The 19246-nt window shown below is 66.5% G+C and overlaps 3 protein-coding genes across 3 annotated transcripts; all 3 read right to left on the bottom strand.

Moving 5' to 3' along the window:
* Positions 1-6064: 6064 nt before the first annotated feature.
* Positions 6065-10032, bottom strand: TCF15 (transcription factor 15). Its single transcript, XM_054218556.1, has 2 exons — positions 8383-10032; positions 6065-6512 (listed from the first exon to the last, which is right to left on the bottom strand). Exons 1-2 carry the CDS (start codon positions 8857-8859, stop codon positions 6438-6440), a joined length of 552 nt encoding a protein of 183 aa, XP_054074531.1. The 5' UTR covers positions 8860-10032; the 3' UTR covers positions 6065-6437.
* Positions 10033-12658: 2626 nt separating this feature from the next.
* LOC128916621 (uncharacterized) lies at positions 12659-14880 on the bottom strand. The gene is made up of 2 exons (XM_054218555.1): positions 14226-14880; positions 12659-14178 (listed from the first exon to the last, which is right to left on the bottom strand). The coding sequence occupies exon 2, from the start codon at positions 13935-13937 to the stop codon at positions 12987-12989; it is 951 nt and encodes a 316-aa protein (XP_054074530.1). The 5' UTR covers positions 13938-14178; positions 14226-14880; the 3' UTR covers positions 12659-12986.
* A 132-nt stretch (positions 14881-15012) lies between these two features.
* On the bottom strand, positions 15013-16798 carry SRXN1 (sulfiredoxin 1). The gene is made up of 2 exons (XM_054218557.1): positions 16469-16798; positions 15013-16321 (listed from the first exon to the last, which is right to left on the bottom strand). The coding sequence occupies exons 1-2, from the start codon at positions 16727-16729 to the stop codon at positions 16121-16123; spliced, it is 462 nt and encodes a 153-aa protein (XP_054074532.1). The 5' UTR covers positions 16730-16798; the 3' UTR covers positions 15013-16120.
* Positions 16799-19246: the final 2448 nt, after the last annotated feature.

Raw genomic sequence — 19246 nt, 5'->3', positions numbered from 1 at the left:
GGAGGACGAAATGCTTTGGGGCGCAGCCTGGCCCCTCTGCTGCTTCCTCTGGAGCCGCACCGAGCCCCCCCCGGGCGGGGCAGGAATGCATCCTGGCTCATGGCACCCTCAGAGCAGGGCTGGCTGGGGACATGGAGCCCCGGCTGGTCGCAGCCCTGTCGCCACAGCCAGGCTCTGGCCAAGTGCTGCAGCCTGCCCGGAGCTGAGAGCCAGCCCGGAGGGGAGAGGGGTCTGTGCTCAGCCACATCTGCACCCCTCTGCCCCTTGGAGGCCCCATGCTCGGAGCCCGGTGCCCTTCAGCACATGGGTGTGTGGCACAAGCAGACAGGAGCCAGCTCGCACACACACCGCCCCCGAAGAGAAAGCTTTCTTTTCCCCATGGAAAGCTGAGCACGGCCACGCTTTCCCCAGCTTCCCTCCCGGTGTGGGAGTCTCCCCCACGGGAGGTGCCGCTGGCCCGAATCTCACAGCCCCTCACCCCGGGTCACTCCCATTAGGTAAAGGAGCAGCTCGTCTTGGCGGGGGTATCTCCCTCTCGCGCTTTCCTTGTATTGTACGGGCCTGGGTCATCGAGGAAATCTTACAGGTCCTTCTGCTGCCGAGTGGTCACGGGGGAAGCCCGGCCCCCTTCCCCCCATTGTCAGCGGCCGGGCCGTATCCTCGCTCCGAGCCCCGGCCCCTAAAAATAGCTCTTTGTCAGGCGATTGTTCCGACACCTTCGCGGCGGCATTGACGTGGGCCGGAGCGGGAGAGCGGTGGGGTAGGTGGAGGGGAAGGGCTGGAGGTCCCCCCTGGGACCGCTCCGAGTATTCGCCGCTGATAACAGCCCCTGTTGTGGGGAAATGGGCTCCCGGCGCACGGCTGCGTGCCGAGGGCCTTCCCGTGCCGCTGCCCGCTGCTGCCCGACAGTCACCTCTCCCCCACCTGCCCCAGCCCTTTTGCCAGCTCTGCACCAGACCCCCACCCTGGCGTCTCCAGATGGCGAGAGGCCTCTGCCCATGGCACACGGAGGGGATGGAGCCCTCCTGAGCCCCTCGCTCAGACCCCAAAGTGTGGGGTCCAGCCTTGCACCTCCTAACTGTCACCCCGGGGCTCCCCACATACCCCCTGCCCTGCTCACCCCAGTGGGGCCAGGGCAGGCAGGGGTCTGTCCTGGAGGAAACGGGGTTACCAGTGGGTGGGAAGGCAGCCCGGACCCCCACCAGGTTTTGGAGGGGTTAAGCCCAGCCCTGCAGAGCCGTCCCTGCCTGGACACCCGCAGGGGCGAGCTGCAACGTGGCCCTTCCCTGGCCCCCAACGAGAGCCCCGCTAACACATCCCCATCTCTGCAGATGGTGCCTGTTTGGTTGAGGAGCCCCCACAGGGCTTGCTCTGGGGAAGGGGCTGTGCTGTGGCAGGATGGGGCTCCCCACAAACGCCGCCCCAGACACCCCTTCCCCAGTGCCGATCCCAAATGGCTCCTGGGAGCTGAGGTGCCCACAGCCCCCTGTACCTACTCTGTGGGGTCCCTCGCACCGCACAGCCCCAGCACAGCCCCACACAGGGGAGGCACCCCGGGGAGAGCCCCCTCACTTGTCACCCCCTGCCACCCCGACCGCTGGCAGCTGGAGGTGACTGTCCCCCTTGGGCCCTCTCCTGCTTGGCCACCCCAGCTGCAGAAACAGGATTTTATTTCCCATGAGTATGAGCAGGTCTGGATTAAAATAAACTCCTGGCCCAGATCCCTTTTCTGGTGTCGCAGGAGATGCTGTGTTTGCTGTGAGTGCTGCCCGCAGCCCTGCTGAGTGCCCGAGCCTCGACCCTTTGGGCTGCATGTCCCCATGGTGAGGACATGCTTGTCCCCTGCCCAGCCCTTGGGGACGTCTCCCCCTCCCAGCCATGCCCAGCCGCGCTGGCTCTCAAGGACGCTGGCCCCACTCAGCAGCCATCCTCAGGTCGGGCTGAGCCCCCTGGGGCCACTGGCCGTGGGGCAGGGCACGGGGCCAGCCCCACTCTGATTACCCCCAGCGCTTTTTCCTTTTTCTTCCTTAATTTACTGAGTGCTAAATCCAAATATTACAACTTCCCCTCCGCACCGCTGGTTACGCAGGCGGCCCCCGGCCGGGCATTGTCTTATTGTTTGCAGAGGGAAGCTCCAGCGGGAGATTAACCTGGCGTTCACCCCGTGCTGCGGCTTCACACCCTGTCCCTGCCTGCGGGGCCCACGTCCCTGGGGACCATGGCCGGCACGGGGTCCCGGAGGGGCGAGCAGCTCCAAGGGGTCTGGTGCACGGGGACACACAGCAGGGTGGTGGCACCGGGGGTGCCTGGAAGCACGGGTGCCCACAGAGGGGTTGGCGAGAGTGGTGAGGAGCTGGTGGGTGTCCTGGGGGTCTCAAGCAGACTCTTTGCCCTGTTCCTTCCCCAGGGACCCCAGCAGGGTGCTGGTGGGTCAGTATGGTCTGTCTGCTGGCATGGGGAGGCAGGGACTGCCCAGCACGCCAGCCTGGAGGCCATCACACTGAGCCCATCCCATCCCATCCCATCCCATCCCATCCCATCCCATTGTGCCCATCACAGCATGATTCATGGTGTGTCCATCCAATCTCAGCCCTGTCTGCCCATGCCTCTCTGGTCCTTTCCCCCACCCTTCCCTGGGCAGCAGAGTCCTGTCCTGTACCCATACCCTCTATCCTCCTGTCCCTCTGTCCCTCTGTCCCCCTGTCCCCACCAGCTACAATCTAGACGTTGGGGGTCATTTCACAGTCCTTTGACCCCAGGTCCGACAGGACTGGGGGTGACCTGTGATGCTCAGTTGATCACTGTGGTCACTGCAACAGGGAGGGATCCCCCGAGCAGCGAGGGGCTGAGCTTTGCTCCAGTGCCGATGCAGGTGCAGGACATGTTGGGGTGTTTGTCCTGAGCCTCTGCTCCGGGAGGAGCCCAGGGAGGGCCATGCAGCACCCAAAGGTGTTGCCAAAGGACAAGGCATGAGGAGGGCTGGATCCTGGGCGTGAAACCTGCCTTTGTGTCCCACATCCCTGGCTGGCTCTGCTTGCTCGGCTGGAACAGGATTAGGATCAGGATCAGGATCAGGCTCCGTCTCGGGTTCCAACATGGCTTGACCCTACTACCCCATCCTGGGGACCGTGGGTCAGGAGAGCAGTGCTGCCCACCGACCGCAGGCTCTGCCAGACCCCTCCGCTGTGGCAGCTCCATCCTCCCACACCCCTGTCCCTTGCCAGACCCTCCTGGGTCCCCACAAGGCCACAAGTCCCTTTCCACCATCCCTGGTGCACAGCGGTGCCAGGGGCTGTGGGATGCTGGTCCTCCCATCACCAGGGAGTGAGCCCCTGCCCAGCCCCCTGCCCGTGGCTCCGGCAGCTCCTGCCTGGCCGGACCCGACCTCGTCTGTCCCACCAGCGTGGTGGCTCTCGGCACCGCCGGGCTCTGGCCGTGGGTGCAGCCCTGCTGCATTCCAGCCTCGCTGGCCCGGCAAGGTTAAACTGCGGAGAGGCTGAAATATTTGGGAGGGGAATGGAGAAGGGAAAGGGGAAAAAAAAAAGTCTATAAAAAGAAAGTTTAAAAACACAAGTTAAAGAAAAAAATACCAGGCGCGGAGTGCAGCTGCGGTTCTGGTTCCAGTTCCCAGGTGATGTCAGGCCTGGAGCCTCTCCAGCCCCGGCCCCTCGGAGACGGTCTTTGTGGGTTCAGCACTGAGTGTTTTTCCTTCCTGAGACTCGGGGACACCTTCCTGTCTCAGAGAAAGCGGCCAAGAGCCTTTCCAAGGGTGTCCACGCGCAGGAAGGGGAGAGGATGGGAGGGGAGCGGGAGAGAGGCGGTGTGGCTGGGCTCGGCGTGGGGCTGCGGCTGCCGGGGAGCCGGGAGCATCCGCGGGCGATCGGCTAGGGCAGCCGCGGTAATCGTCCCGCACAGGGCAAAGGGGCGCCTGGCTCCCACCGGCCCAGCAGCCTTCGGCACCTCTGAGTCACCGTTTCCCTGTCGCCGTGTTGGGAGGGGTTGGGATGTACTGGGATCCCTGGGCTTGGCACCGGCACATGCTGGGACCCATGGGGTTGGCACTGGGATGAGCTGGGACCCATGGTCCCAGTGCTGGGACATGCTGGGATCTGTAGCCTCAGCACTGGGACATGCTGGAATCCTCATCCCCAGCACTGGGTGCACAGCCCCAGCACTGGGACTTAACTGGGACCCATGGCTGTTACACTGGGGCTTGCTGGGGCCCTAGTCCCTGTCACTGGGATGTGCTAGGAGCAGCGGGCTTAGCACTGGGACATGCTGGGATGCACAGCCCCAGCAGTGGGATATGCCAGATTCCACAGTCCCAGCACTGGGACATACTGGGACCCATGTCCGTTATGTCGGAGCTTGCTGGGGCCCAAGTCCCTGGCACGGGGTCGTGCTGGGACCCATGGCCCCAGCACTGGGATGTGCTGGATTCCACAGCTCCTGCACTGGGATGTACTGGGATCCATGGTCTTTACACTGGGGCTTGCTAGGGCCCTAGTCCCTGGCGCTGGGATGTACTGGGTGCACAGCTCCTGCACTGGGTCTTACTGGGACTCATGGCCTTCATATCGGAGCTCACTGGGGCCCTAGTCGCTGGCACTGGGACATGCTGGGACACTCATGCACAGCCCTGGGACACACTTGGGACCCACGACCCGGTGGTTAGGACGCACTGGGACCTGTGCTCTCAGTGCTGAGACCTGCTGTGCCCCCAGCACTGGGACCACCAGCCCTCGCTGGCCCCCCCCGGGGGCTCCGGAGCCGCCGCTTCATAGGGCCGATCCCCTTTCATCTGCGGGTTGGGCTGTTTGCAGAGAGCAACCCCCCTCCCCGCTGCCCCTGCCCCCCGATAAACCCGGGGGCAGGGATTCTGTGTCCTGGGCTGTTTGGAGAATCTCACGGCTGTTTATTGGGGTCTGGGACACATTAGCCACGCTGAGAACAAACCTCTCCCACCCACCCCGGTCCCTGCCTGGGACCAGCTCTCACAGCTGCGCCGCGCTGTCAGCTCCATAAATCAAACCCGGGGGGGAGGGAGCCCGGGGCAGGCTCGCCTCAGCCGAGCAGGGGGCCAAAAGGTGCCGATGGGCTCCCACTTTCGCCCCCTCCCCGGGGCAGGCTGGGGGAGGCTCCTGCGGGACCCCCGGGGTGTTCCCCCCGCTCCCTGCTGGCTCCAGCACCCCGGGGAGATGGGGCAGGTCCGGCCCTGCAGCCCTTGGGGGGCTGCCCCGGGAGCCCCCGGCTGCCCCATCCGCAGCTGCCTCTGCTCCGTGGGATGCACTGGCCCCTGGGAGCCGCCGGCCCCGGCACGGCACCTTTCCCAGGCTCAGTGGTCCCCGCTGCCCATCCCAGCCCAGTCCCCCCGAGCAAGGTCCCAAGGGGGGACCCAGCCTGGGAACCCCTTGTGTCCCCACCTGACCCCACGCAGGTGCTGCTGCCTGCAGCCACGCCGTGCATGGCCCTGGGCAGCCGTCGTGGTGATGGTGGCAGTCATGGTGGTGGTGGCAATCATGGCAGCGGTGGCGGTCACGGCAGGGAGGACGACCGTGGTGCTGGTGGCAGTCATGGTATCGGTGGCAGTTGTAGTGATGGTGACAGTCGTGGTGACAGTGGCAGTCACAGTGATGGTGGCAGCTGTGGTGGCGGTGGCAGCAGTCATGGTGTACCAGGTGGAGTGGAAGGCACAAATCAGCGACACCAGCCCTGACTCACCGCCCAGGCACTCGAGGCTGCGGCACGGGGCTGGCAGTGCCATCCCCATCCCGCGGCACAGCACAGCACAGCGCAGACCGCGTTGGGGCTCCCGTAGCTCTTGCAGGGCCAAAGCTGTCAGCAGGGCCTAGGGACACGGGGACAGCGTGTGCCCGGGGGTCTCGCCCCACATAGGTCCCATTGGGGCCCACATGTGCAACCATGGGAAGAGCCAGGATGGTTGCACTGGCTCCAGTGACGCAGAGCAGCCACAGGCGCAGGCCTGGGGGGTCGGGGCCATCTTGGGGACCCCACGTGTCCCCCACCTTGCCCCACGCCGGGGCGTCAGGCAGGCACCGTCCCATCAGAAAAATAAGGTTTATTTTCCAAGCGGCTGCATGTGCACAACCAGCGCCCGCGGGGCTGCGACACCGTCCCCCCCCGGAGCGCCTCCATGCTGGCCGCACACGGGCCCCCTTCTAGTCCAGCCCCGGGGCGCGGGGACCCCCCTCCCCAGCCCTGCCCCGCACGGGCAGCCTCGGCCACGGGAGCATCCTCCCACCCCGCTGCCGGCTCCGGGGCCGGTGTCGGTGCTGTCCCAGTCTGCGGCCCAGGGCTCGGCTGCCGCCACCTTGGGCGAGCAGCTCCCTCCCTCCCCGCTCCGGTCTCTGGGGCTGGCGTGCGCGGGCTCCGGCTGGCTCTGCCGCTGTGTCAGGCGGGTGCTGCCGGACCCCGGCTCATCTCCGTGACACTCGCAGGGGGGTCACCCCCCGAACCTTCAGGCAGTTGCCCCCGAGGTCCCTCCGGCCGCCCTGTGGGGAGAGGAGGAGAAAGCTGCAGGCGCCGGGGGGGGTGTCCTGGCTGGAGGTGCCCCACTCCTGCCCACCGCTGCCCTGCGCCGGCTCCGCACGGATGAGCTGCTCCGAAAGGGCTGGTGCCCCAGTCCTGAGGCTGCTCAGAGCTGCCCAGGATGGACAGACAGATGGGGCTGTGCCCAGCGAGCGGCTGGGTAGGCGGCTGTGGGGTGGCTGCTGCAGGGGGACCACCTGTGGCTGTGTCACCCTGCAGGGACACGGTCTCCATGGCTGCTCAGTGCCACCATGGGCAGGGCTGACGCTGCTCTAGGGCAGACCTGCAGCCCTGGACAGACCCACAGCCCCCGGACAAACCCACAGCGCTGGACAGACCCATGGCCCCCAGACAGACCCACATCCCCAGGACAGACCCAAAGCCCTGGACAGACCCATGGCCCTGCAGGGAAGAGGAGGCTCAGCCCCACCTCCCAGCACAGCTTCAGCCCAGTATAACGCAGCACAGCTCAGCAGAGCCCAGTACTGCCCCCACAACCCAGACCAGCACCACTCAGCATGGCCCAGCACAGCCCAGTTCCAACCCACCCCATTTCCAGCCCAGCCCAACCCATTTCCAGCCTAGCACAGCTCGGCATGGCCCAGTACAGCCCATTTCCAGCCCAGTACGGCACCTTTCCAGCCCAGCACGTTTCCAGCTCAGCCCCAGAGCTGGGAGGTGCAGAGTCGGGTCCCAGCCCAGCTCCTGCCATTGCCCCCAGGGTCTCAGGTGCCACAGGAGGTCCCCAGCCCCAGTGCCTCTGCAGGGTCCCCTGGGGGGTCCAGCACCGTGCCAGCCCCCCAGCTCCGGCCCTGGGGAGCAGCCCAGGGTCGCAGCTCAGCCCTGGCTACAGTGTCCCAGCTGGGGACAGCTCTGCCAAGGACCGGGGCTGAGGGTCCCCCGGGGAGAGCTGGGGAGGCAGCAGAGTCTGGCCAGAGAAGTTGGAGCAGGGACGGGGGGAGGGAGCAGGAGGAGCAATTAAAAATGGAGCAGCAGAAACCGAAAGAGCCCCAAGGACTGGTGCAGGGCCCCGTGGCCACACTGCTCAGGGTCACGCATGGGACAGCTGGGGGGTCTTGTGGGGATGGTGACGAGTCCGGCAGCCCCTGCCCACAGCAGTACCTGGAGGTGCTCGTGGTACCTCCAGGTACTGCTGTGGGCAGGGGCCCGCCCAACCCCTCATCCCGCATCCTGCATGGCCCATCCCAGGGGCAGAGGCACCCAGGACACTGGCGTGGGCAGCGGCAGCCCCCCTAGGTGCCCCCCTAGCCACAGGGGGGAGTCAGCCTGTCAGGGCAGGGCAAGACAGGGTAGGGGTGCCCAGCTCAGGCCCCTGCCCTGGGTGGGATTCGTGCTGGCACCAGCAACAGACCCTGAGTGGCCACGGGTCAGGGAGCCCTGTGTGGCTGCCCCACGTCTGCTGTGCCCTGCCTGTCTCCATCATGTCAGGGTGCTGCCTGGGGCAGCCGGAGGGGCTGGTGGGGTAGGGAAAAGGGGACAGGGTCAGCCTTCCAGCTCTGAATTCTGCCTCCTGGGGCGGCCGAGTGCCCCCAGCACTGGGGTGACTGTTTAACCCCCCCGAGACCTCCCATCCCGGACGGACGTGGGGGAGCAGCCCGGCCCTCTGACGCGAGCAGGAGCTGTGGGCGTGCGGCTACGAGCAGGATTTGTCCGGGAGCAGCCAAAACCTCTGGCGGGGGCTGGAGGCAGAGCCTGCGGTTCTCGCTGAGAAGTGCCGAGCCTCCTGCCCCCCTCAGCCTGGGCAGGGGCTGCTGCCCCCCACCCCACAGGGACGTGCCGACCCTCCTGCCCCCGTCCCACCACCCCGCTCACCCCTTTCCGCTGGTTGCTGAGGCAGAAGGTGCAGATGCTGCGGGGCTGCTTGCTGTCCAGGTCGCCCTTGGCCCCGTAGATGGCACTGAAGCAGGGTTGCCCGTCCTCGCAGCCCTCGCCCAGCAGCAGGACGTTGGCCAGGTGGGAGATGTAGCTGGAAGCCAGGCGGAGGGTCTCGATCTTGGACAGCTTCCGATCCACCGGCTCAGTGGGGATGAGGGTCCGCAGGGCGGTGAAGGCCGTATTGACGCTTTGGGTCCGGTCCCGCTCCCGTGCGTTGGCCGCCTGCCTCTGCTTCACCATCACCATCGGCCCCGGCTTCCGCGGCAGCTTGCGGCGAGCCTCGGCACCCTCGCAGCAGCCGAACGACTGGTCCGACGTGTCGCTCTCGCTCCGGTTCTCCTCGTCCTCCGAGAGGATGCTGAGGTCGGGGTAGAGCACGCGGGCGGCCACGGGACGCAGCATGGTGAAAGCCATGACGGGGTGCCCACCCGTGCCCCCGGCCCTGCCGGGGGGACCCCCCCAGGCTGTAGGGAGCCTTTCCCTGTCGACACGGCTGCGACAGCCGGCTCCGGACGCCTTCCCGCTGCTGCTCTGCTCCAGCGGCCGAGCGGGGCTGGGATGGCTGTCTGCGGGGGGAATTGGGATTTATACGGCCGGGGAGGGGCTGGCGCCGGAGCCCACCCCCAGCCGGCCCCCCGAGCCGCCGGCCAGAGGCCAGCGTCCTCGCCCCAGCCCGCGGGAGCCAGTGCTGGCTCCGGCCACGGGCCTGGCCCTGCTCCGTCACGCTGGCCCTGGCCACAGGCACCTTGCACCCAGGGCCGGGCTCCAGGTCGTGCCCATGGTGGTACCGGACTCTGGCGGTGCCACAGACAGTGCCAGGGCCACCACATGGCCACCTCCCTGTGCCGCAGCCCTCGACCACCAGCACCTGCAGAGCAGTGCCAGCCCGTGGGCAGAGTGTTCCCAGCCCCTGCCCGGCTGTCCCCTGCCAGCCCCGGGTCCCACGCAGGGCAGCATGGGGTGAAGAAGGGGTGCAGAACCCGGGATGGGGGAGGTACCCGGGGAGCGGGTGGCACCAGTGTGGTCCCCAGGGCATTTATCGGATGGGATGCCAGTGCCTGGCCAGGGGATACGCTGCTTCCCGCACCCACCGTGTCCCACTGGGATGGGACCTGTGCCCAGGAGGATGCCCAGGGTGGGCAGGGAGCAGTGAGGGCAGGCAGCCCTGTGAGGATGCTCTGCACCCCTCGCCCCTCTGTCCCCGGAGCCTGGCACCCTGCCTGCCCGCTGCGGGAGGGGACAGGGGCACAGAGAGCGTTGCAGGCAGCACTGCCAGGCAGCCAGGAGCGTTTCCTCCCGCTCAGGAGGAAGGTGTGTGCTGGCAGTGGAAACACGGAGCCTTTTCCTGTGAGGGGAGAGCTGAGCTGGCAGTAGCGGGAGCCACCGGTGTCCTGGGGAGGGCTGGAAGTGCCCCCCAGCCTGCAGTCAGCTTTCGGTCCTTCCTGGGCACCCGCTACCGCAGGCGATGGCCACCCCCTGCTCCTCCTCACTGGGGAGGTCTTTGTGGTCCTACTCTGACTTCACCCCCTGGCCCAAGCCCGGCACCGCTAAGAGCAGGCAGGGGGGTGGCCAGCTGAGCGGAGCAGGCAGGAGCAGAGGTCGGCGGCTCGAGGATGCTCCGGGCAAGGCAGGTCAAGCGGCAAAGGCAAATGGAGGGCAGGACCCGGCTCCCAGCGGATGGTCCTGGGACTGGTGGGGACATGGCCTCAAGGCCTGGTGGTGGCCAAGGTGACAATCCATGCTGGCTGTGGTCCCCATCTGGCTGGCAGTCCCACAGCCAGAGGGGGATGCTGGGGGAAATCTCCAGCTAATGAGGCAAAAAGGGCCAGCTGGGGGGCTTGCCAGGGGCTGGGATGGCAGTGGTGGAATGCAGTGGGCATGTTGCAACCCCCAGAGGGAGGTGGCTGGTGGGGGGGGTCTGGGAGCAACAGGACAGGGTGGCTTCACGTCCCACTATGCCCCGTGGCCCCCATGGCTGCGGAACCGGAGCTTGCGAGGTGGTTCCTGGGTCGGTGGGTCCCCCTGGGTCTCGCCTCACGTGTGCCTAAGCTTGTCACTGTTGGGACTGTGGCAGGGGCAGCCATGCTCCCTGGTGCTGGCACCACCACTGGGTCGCTGCCTGCCAGCCCAGCTGTGAGCAAACGGCCCCTCTCCCCCCCGTGGGGCGCAGGCAGCCCCTTGCCTGCGGGACCCCCTGCCCTGTTTTCCTTCGCCATTTGTCTGCGTGCTCAGAGCCCGTAAATCACACGGCGGGGGGCAGAGGGCCGCGCCGGGGGCCGGAGGTCCTGCTGGGGCTGGGGGTGTGCATGTCTGTGCCAGGTGTCCGCACTGCCATGGGGATGTGGCCCTTGCTGGCTCCATCCCCTGCCACCCCTCGCTGTGCATCCATGCCTTCGAGGGAACCCGACCCTCTCCTGACCCTGGCAACAGCCCCTGCCCAGGGGCTGTTTCTCCCCCTGCAGAGATGCCCGAGGCAGGGATGGGGATGGGGAAGCCCTTGGCGCAGCAGGCAGGGAGCAGGCAGGTGCCTGCACGGAGAGGGGAGCCCCTGCTCTCGCCCCGTTCTCGTCCCGGCGTCCCGCTGGGCTGTGGCTGGGGGGCCACAGCAGCCCCTGGCCCTGACAGGCGGCAAGACTGATGGCAGGGGCTGTGTACTCAGCTGTGGCCGCCCCACACATGGCCACCAGCTGACGGGGGCAGGCTGGGGGGGGGGAGAGCCTGGGCCCAGGGCCCAGCCGAGCTGCCCTGGGGTGTTTCTGGGGGGTAAGGCCACACATGGGGTGCTGGTGGCTTGTGCTGCTGTGGTGGAGGACGGGGCGCTTGGGGACATGGGCAGGGAAGGAGCAGCAGGTTTTGGAGATGGCTCGGTGTGGGGTGGGGGGAGCAGTGCATACATGTGCATGCGTGTGCATGAAGAAGGTGTGTGCATGGATCTGCGTGCGTTGGCATGGACGTGCAGCTGTACACATGTATGTGTGGGCGTGTGGGCACCAACGTGCGTATCCATGCATGTCTGTGCCTGGATATATGTGAGTACGGGGGGGGCGTGCACATGTGGATGCAGTTACACACGCGTGTGAGTATGTGCCTGTGCACGCGTGTGCATGCATGTGTGCGCTGGTGCGTGCAGCGTGTCCGTGTACACCCCGACTGCCACCGCTTCCTGCCGCAGAGACCTCCCCAGCCTGGCACACACGTGTGTGTGTGTCACCACTGCCCCACCGGGTCCTGCAGACGGCAGGACAGACGGACAGAAGGAGCCGGCAGTCCTGGCCAGGAGAGGAACGGGAGCCAGGGGAAGCAGCAAACGCTGCCTGTCCAGCTGGCAGCTGCCTGCGGATGCTGCTGCCGCTGGGACGGGAGGACGCGCGGCGGCAGCAGCCGGGTTTTCCTGTGCTGCCCGGCAGGCGCGCGGGACAGGACGTGCGTCCCCGTGCCTGGACACCCCCCTCCCAGTCCATCCCCCGGCCCTGAGCACCTCGGGTCTGACTCAGCCGGGCGGCACGAGGCGCAGCCGGGGGCCGCAGCATCACAAACATCCCGCCAGTCGCTGCGCCGCGCGGCCGGATTGAGCGGGTGCCAAGATGCGGTTGTGTTTGGCATCACAGCTCTCCCAGATGATCCGGCCAAACAAACTGGCCACCGGGCTGAGGGCTGACAGCCCTGGGCATGGAGCAGGACGTGGGTCGGGCGTGTGCGGTGGGCAGGGGCTGGATGGGACCCTGCATGGGACACGTGGCACGGAAGGGACATGGCTTGAGCATGGGATCGCAGCCATGGCCCCAGCCCAACCCAACAGGCACCCCCCAGGTGCAGGCTGGCCACTGCGGGAGGGCATCCCTGGCATTGGGGTGCTGGATGCCCCGAGGGCCGGGTCCTGCCTCCGCTGCTGGGGAAATGTCCCCTGCCCCCCGCTCCAGGGAGTGTTTATCTGCGAGGTGATACTTAAGTGTAAGAAAATAAACAGGGAGCAGATGGGCCAGGAGGCCAGGGCTGCCCCCAGCCCCACGGGGCCGCTCCGGCCCTGCTGGGAAAACACTGCTGCCGGCGAGGCAAATGGATTCCAGACCCACGGCAACGCCGGCACATGTGGCTGCCAGGACGCCGGACCTGACCCTGCCGGGCCCTGGTGAAGCAGTGCTGGACTGACCTGACCCATCCCATCCCATCATATCCCATCCCATCCCATCCCATCCCATCCCATCCCATCCCAGCAAGACCCCTGAGGGCGCTGCCTGGCCCTGCTCACCCACAGCCCCCAGTCAGCCCCCCAGCACAGGGGGATGGCCAGAACTTGCCCTTCTACCTGCAGCTCCCCGGATTTGGGGCAGTTCAGGTGAGCCCCGCGGTGCTGCCCTGTTGCAGACGAGCTCGGGCAGCTCTGCCCTGGCCGGCCGGGCTCATGCAGCATCTGAGTCCAGCTGCTTCCCACTGGGACGGGGTCTCATCCAAGGGGTGGCTGTCCCTGCTTGCCCAGTCAGGGAGACTAGAGCCGCCAAACCTGGGAGCCCCCTTGGGTGGGGAGGAGCAGCGAAACGGGCTCAAGGGGATGGGGTGTCGTGAAACCTTTTGGGGAGCAGGCGCATTTCTCTACGAGAGCAGCCCCTGACCTGGGAGAGGTCCCTGCCTGACACCACCCCCCCCGGGGTCGGGGCTGCGTCAGGGTGTCCCAGTGTGTCCCCGGGGCAGCGTGGGAGCCCCAGGCCCCCTCTGCCTGCAGGGCTGTACCTGCGGGCCGGGGCTGCTGGTCTGGAAGGCATTACACGCCTGTCGCGCGGGGAAGTCTGTCCCAGTTCCGGAGCCAGGACCCCCCCCCACCCCTGCCCCAGGCCGGGGGGGAGCCCACAAAGCGCCTTTGTTCCTGCCCTGGAACGAATGGATTGGAGGCAGCCAGGATCGGCTGTCAGCCGGCGACACCGGAGACCCCACGGGTCAGGCAGAGGGAAGGGGGACAGGTGGAGGGATGGAGGGACGGACGGACAGGGCCGATGCAGATAGACAGAGCTGATGCAGATATCGCCAGCTCTGGCAAGACCCACTCCTGTGCCAGCCAGGGGTTTGCGGCACCGGCAGCACAGGCTGGGAGTCAGGTCACACTGCCTGCACCGTGCCAGCCCCGGGGATGTGCCGGTGCCACCAAGCCCCAGGAGCAGTGTCACGGGGCACCCGCGGGGCTGGGCTGGCAGGGATGGCCTGGCACATTTTCGCAGGGGATGGAAGCTGGAAGAGTGGACCCTGCAGCGAGTCTCCCAGCTGGAAGAGGCCCCCGTGAGGTGCAGGCACGTGGGAGAGGGGGTTGTAGGATTCAGGCAGCCTCGGTTCATCCCCCCTCGTGTGGTCCCAGCTCTGCTGAGCTGCCTCACACCCAGCTCCCTTTGTAAGGGGCACAAACCCCGGGAGAAGGGGGTGAGCAGAGCCCACAGGAGATGCCCAGCACTTGGGGCACAGCCTGGGGCCTGGGCAAAAACAAGTCCCTGCCATGGGCCACCCATTTGAAGGGGATGTCCCGTTCTGCCACAGGAGCTGCCACCTCCTCCCTCCCCCGCCGCCCCAGCTCTCTAACAAGAGGAAGCTTTTTAGCACGCCACAATTCTTCCGAGAAATTTATGGCCCATCAGGGAGCCGCGTGCCAGGGCTGCTCTCTCGGTGAACGCTTGCAGGGCTTCCTCCTGGCGGAGAGCGGCTTTGATGCGGCACATGCAGCTCTGCCGCGCCGGAGTCTCCCTCCGGCCCCTTCCTTCGTGGAGGTGAGGGAAGGGGCCGGAGGGAGGCTCTGGCACAGCAGCAGCCCCCAGCCCACCCTGCTTTTCCTCCCCAAGTGGTTCCTGCGGAAACGCCGTGCTGGCAGGCGGTGGCAAAGCGTGCCCCGTCCAGCGGGCGGTGTTGCCAGCTCCCACCGTGCACGCTGCCCCGCAGAGCTGCATGGCCTCCTCCCAACCCCTCTCCCCAGCCCGTTTCTGCCCTGGGAGGACAGGATCCATCTGGGGAGGAGCGTGGCCAAGGGGGCAGAGCGAGGACAGAAGTGTCCAGCCACGGTTCCTGTCCCAGTCCTGCTGCTGACTCACAGCACGGTGGGGTGAGTCAGTGGCCTTTCCCCTCCCTGGACTGAGCTTCCCGGCTCAGAAGGGATGCCGAGACGCCCATGGGATGCTCCGGGTGGTTTTTGCAGCCCGCACATGGGGTGAAGACGTGGCGTTTGCAGAAAAGAGAGCATCCCAGCATGCATGTGCTCCCACAGCCAGGCCAGAGCTGACTCTGGCTTCAGCTGCATGCCAGTGTGGTCTGGTAGACCATCCGTCCCCAGCACAGCATCCGTGCCCCAGCACAGCATCCATCCCGAATACAGCATCCATGCCCTCAGAGATCTTCCATCCCACCAGAGACCCTCCATCCCCCAGCAAAGCAGCTGTCCCCTTGCAGAGCATGGTCCCCAACATAGCATCCATCCCTGTCCCTTGTGCCCACAGCCACCCGTTCTCGCAGGTGCCAGGCCTCCACACCGTGCCAGGCTGTGCCACTGCATTCTGCTCCTGACCCCATCCTCCCCCGGTACCAGGCCCCATAGCCGCGGGGGTCTCATTGCCTTTATTCCAGCTGCAGTAATCAATGCCCCCCCACCCCATTCCAGAGACCTCCCACATGGACAAGGGGACCACAGGATGTGTCTAGGGATGGGGCCAGGCGGATTCAGTGCAGGCAGAGCTCAGGGTCCTCCCAGCCCAGGCACAGGGGGAGCCCAGAGTCACTGGTGGGGTCTGGGAACTGGCTGTGCCTTGTTCGGCTGTGCCTCCTCCTGGTATGGCTGTGTCCCGATTCCACTGTGTCCCGGTTTGCCTGTATCCCTTCCTGGTTCGGCTGTGCCCTGCATGGGCTGTGACCTGGCCCAGTTCCGGCGTGCCCCGCTCCAGCCCGTTCCAATTCAGCCAGTCCCGGTTGAGCCATGCCCCGGTTCAGCCCATCCCGTCCCGATTCAGTCTGTTCCGATTGAGTCGTGTCCCAGTTCAGCCCCTCAAGTCCCGGTTCAGCCTGTTCCGGCTGAGCTGTGACCTGGTTGAGCCCATCCCGTCCCGGTTGAACCATGTCCCGGTTCATCCCATCCCAGCCCATTCCGGTTCGTTCTGTCCAGGTTCGTCCCGTCCCCTCTCATTCCGTCCCAGTTCATCCTGTCCCGGTTCGTCCTGTTGCGTCCCCTCCCATCCCATGCAGTCCAGGTTCTTCCCATCCCGGTCCATCGTGTTCTGGTTCGTCCCATCCCGCCCCGGTTCACCCTGCTCCGTCCCGGTCCATCCTGTCCCGGTTCGTCCTGTCCCGCCCTGGTTCATCCCGTCCCGGTCTATCCCGTCCCGTTTGTCCCATCCCGTCCCGCTTCGTCCCATCCCGGTTCGTCCCGTCCCGCCCCGGTTGACCCGCTCCGCTCCGCTCCGTCCCGTCCCGGTCCCCGCGGCCGCTCGGGGCGGCGCAGCGCGGCACAATGGCGCCACCTGCCGGCCCCGCCGCGCAGCACCGCCCCAGGAGCCTCCCGGCGCCGGCGAGATCTTGATCCCATCCCGGCTGGAGGGGCGCGGGGGGGACCCCATCCCAGCAGGGACCCCACCCAGGACCAGGGGGACCATGACCCCACCGGAGGGTCACGGGGAGCCAGGATCAGGCCCGGCTCAGCCCACGGGGCACCGGGCTAGCGCAGGTGGGGCGTGGAGGAGCCCAGGTATGTGCGGAGGTCGCTGAGGGTGGACGGGATGATCTTGGCAGGGATGGTCTCCCGGTTGAGCGCCCGGTGGGCGGCGAAGCGGTGGCAGCCCCCGAAGGAATAGAAGTAATCCCCGCCCTGGCTGCCCTTGATCCAGAGCACATCAATGGGGGGCACCCGCTCGGGATCCTTCTGGAAAAGGGAGACACCCCTGAGAGCAACGCACACCCCGGCACCCCCGGCATGCCCCAGTGCTGCGAGATTCCCTGGCAGTGCCCCCCGGGGTGGCAGGGGTCAGTGTCCCCAACACCCTGGGGGGATCGGGGCTGCGCTCACCTGCAGGGTCTCCATCAGGCTCTGCACCTTGCCCGGCTCCAGCTCCGCAGGGATGGGCCGGATGAGGACACTCATGGGCACGTTGTGCACAGCCGAGATGTGCTGCGTGTGGATGCTCCGGTCTCCGTCCTCCGCCATTGCTGCTACCAGGAGCTGGCCTCGTCCTTCCTCCTGCCCGGTCGGCTGAGCCTGCCGCTCCGCCCCGAGCAGCACAGCGCCCAGCCGAGCCCCTCTGCTTCCTCCTGTCCTGGCCATCGCCATCGTCACCGCCACCGCCCCGCTGTTTTGCAGAGTCACAGTGAAGGGGCAGGACAGGCAGGGCCTTGCCGCTGGGACTGATGCCAACGCCGGCTGGCCTGTTGCCTGCTCCTCCTCGCTCTGGCGAGGCTGCGGTCAGGGCTGCCTTTGGCTCCCTGTCCGAGTGGGGCACCCCTTGGCACGCAGGGGCTGAGCTCCCCACCAAGGCTGCTCGGTGTGCTGGGGGTCCCCATCCTGGGGCTGCAGGGAGGTCTCTGCTCCCGCCTGGCCATGCCAGGGCACTAAGGATCAGCCTGTGGCATTTCAGCTGGGAGCTGGGATGTGTCCCCCGCTTGCCCGGCTGTGCCAGGTCCTTGGCGAGGAAGAGGTGGCATGAAACAGCCCCAGAGCTGAGCAGGGATGCTCTGCAGCCGGGCAGACACTGCAGTGCTCCAGCCCTGAATCTTTCTAGGTCATTTCTCCACACCAGTGTCCCAAACGGTGGAGAGGCTTCCAGGGAGAACTGGGTCTCCCACCTCACCGGCTGCTGGAACCAGGAAAGCCTGGATCCATAGCAGGGCCGTGGCACTGGGAGACGGCTGCTCCCAGCCCCCTTGCCCTGGCTCCCGGGGGGTACGGAGGGTCCCCACCCCCAGCGCTGACTCAGAAATATGCCGGGTGACTCACTGCCCTGTGCGAGGGTTGGTGACAGTGATGGTCGGGGATGGGCTCATAAGGCTCCAGGAAGAGCTTTTTGCAGGATAAATCCGGTGATGACTTTGCAGGTGAATTATTGTGCTCCCGCCTGCAGGGCAGCACCGATGTCACCGGGAGCGCAGGGCTCAGCGAAGGCTTTGCCGATGAGCTGGAGGTCAAAAATAATTTGCCCTCCTCCCCCTTTGGCACCCATTTGTGGGGAAAGGAGGCAGTGAGAGGGGTGGGTGGCAGGAGCGGAGGCAGGAGGGGGTGAGTTTTGGGGCAGATGTTTTCTCCACGATAGTCTTGCCCAGGGCTGCCCTTGGGTGTGGGCACAGGGCACTGAGAAATGGGCAAGCCAGCAGCTCGCGTGCCACCACCCACCACCGCCTGTACAAATCCCCCGAGACACACAGTTAGTGGCAGAAATCCCTTTTATATCCCTGAATTGCATTACAAGTAATACTGCGGGCGGCCGGTTCTCAGTAGACTTATCTTACTGGGGGCTGGCGAGTACAAAACCTGGCAGAAAAAATCTATCATGCACGGAAAATTATTGCTGTAGTATCTGCTATTTACAGTATAGACAGGGGCAGAGGCGCGGCGCTCCATGCCTGCCCGGCCAAGGGACGCGGTGCTGCCACGGAAAGGCGCTGGCATCGCGGGGAGAGCCTGAACCGCTGCGTCCTCGCTGGTGGAGTGCCTGCGTGGCCGGGGTGCGGGTGCGTGACCACCATGCCACGGCAGCGAGGACCGTGACAAGGATGTCCCTGGGAGGCGTCGAGCCCGTGAGCCGCGACCGTGGCAATGCAGGCACCGAGGTGGCGGGAGGAAGACGGTGCAGGGAGGAAGACGGCGCAGGAAGACAGTGTGGGGGTACGCGAATGCATCCCCGTGGGGTGCCGGGCTGAACCCCGAAGGTGTCAGGGACCGGCACTGGGTGATGGGGCCGTGGCAGCTCGCGGCCCGAGGTAGGAAGCGGAGGCGTGGGTCGGGCCCCGCTCCGGGATGCCGTGCGCACGGCGCTCGCGCCGGGGCCGGTGCGGGGATGCTCTGCCGGGAGGTTGCATAGAATGGCTGGTTTGTCCCCACCGGGCTGGTGTGGGGCAGGGAGCAGAGCAGGAGCCTGTGGCAGCGAGGAAGACGAAGGAGAAGGGCTTTGCCTTTGGGGGAGGCTTGCAGGGTGCAGAGCCTGGGCTGCTGGGCCAGCTCGTCCCCTCCTGCCTCTGTGCCCGGTCCGCTCTCGGGGTCGTGTCCCCATCCTTGTCACCGCGGCTGTGTCCTGGGCACGGTGGCTCTGCTGCAGCTCTGCCACCTCCTGCAAGCCGGCACTGGCACGGCCCTGCCAGTCTTGGCAAATAAATAGTGAAAAGCATAAGTTATAAATAATATAAATAAGAACATTTAAATAGACTCACCCAAACTATACGGCTACACTGACCCCCCTCATCCTGACCGCAGGCGGAGGACGATGGCGAGGGGGCCGGGAGCCGGCTGGGGAGGGGGCTGGGCAGAGGCTGGGGGTGCGTGGCGGGTGGTTGGGGTCTCGGTGCTGCCCCAGGGCTGGGTCTCCAGCCCAGCCACCAGCCTGGTCGTTTGCAGGGTGAAGGGGGCTGCACCTGCCCGGGGGGGGCTGTTCCCCAGCCCATCACCATGGCAGGGGCCAGTCACGCCCGGCAGAGCCCGGAGCTGGCGGGGGACGTGTCCCGCGGGTCTCTGCTGGGAGCCCCTCATTCTTCCCCTGACTCCGGGGCTGTGCAGCCGCAGTGCCAGGGTGAGCACCGTGCCATGAGGCCATGTCCCATGGGACCGTGCTGGGCAGGGGGGCATCAGGGTGCCCCAGGG

Source organism: Rissa tridactyla, chromosome 12 (genome assembly GCF_028500815.1).
Source record: "Rissa tridactyla isolate bRisTri1 chromosome 12, bRisTri1.patW.cur.20221130, whole genome shotgun sequence".
NCBI classification, from domain to species: Eukaryota; Metazoa; Chordata; class Aves; order Charadriiformes; family Laridae; genus Rissa; species Rissa tridactyla.
Note: the sequence above shows the minus strand (reverse complement) of the source record. Positions and strands in the feature narration are given on the sequence as shown.

Excerpts from the sequence above, each read along its gene's own strand:
- TCF15 (XM_054218556.1), bottom strand. The coding sequence starts at position 8,859 with ATGGCTTTCACCATGCTGCGTCCCGTGGCCGCCCGCGTGCTCTACCCC. Across the intron at positions 6,513-8,382 it reads TCAGCAACCAGCGGAAAGGG|GGCGGCCGGAGGGACCTCGG; the intron begins GTGAGCGGGGTG and ends CTCTCCCCACAG.
- LOC128916621 (XM_054218555.1), bottom strand. The coding sequence starts at position 13,937 with ATGGGTGGCCCATGGCAGGGACTTGTTTTTGCCCAGGCCCCAGGCTGT.
- SRXN1 (XM_054218557.1), bottom strand. The coding sequence starts at position 16,729 with ATGGCGATGGCCAGGACAGGAGGAAGCAGAGGGGCTCGGCTGGGCGCT. Across the intron at positions 16,322-16,468 it reads GCCTGATGGAGACCCTGCAG|GATCCCGAGCGGGTGCCCCC; the intron begins GTGAGCGCAGCC and ends CTTTTCCAGAAG.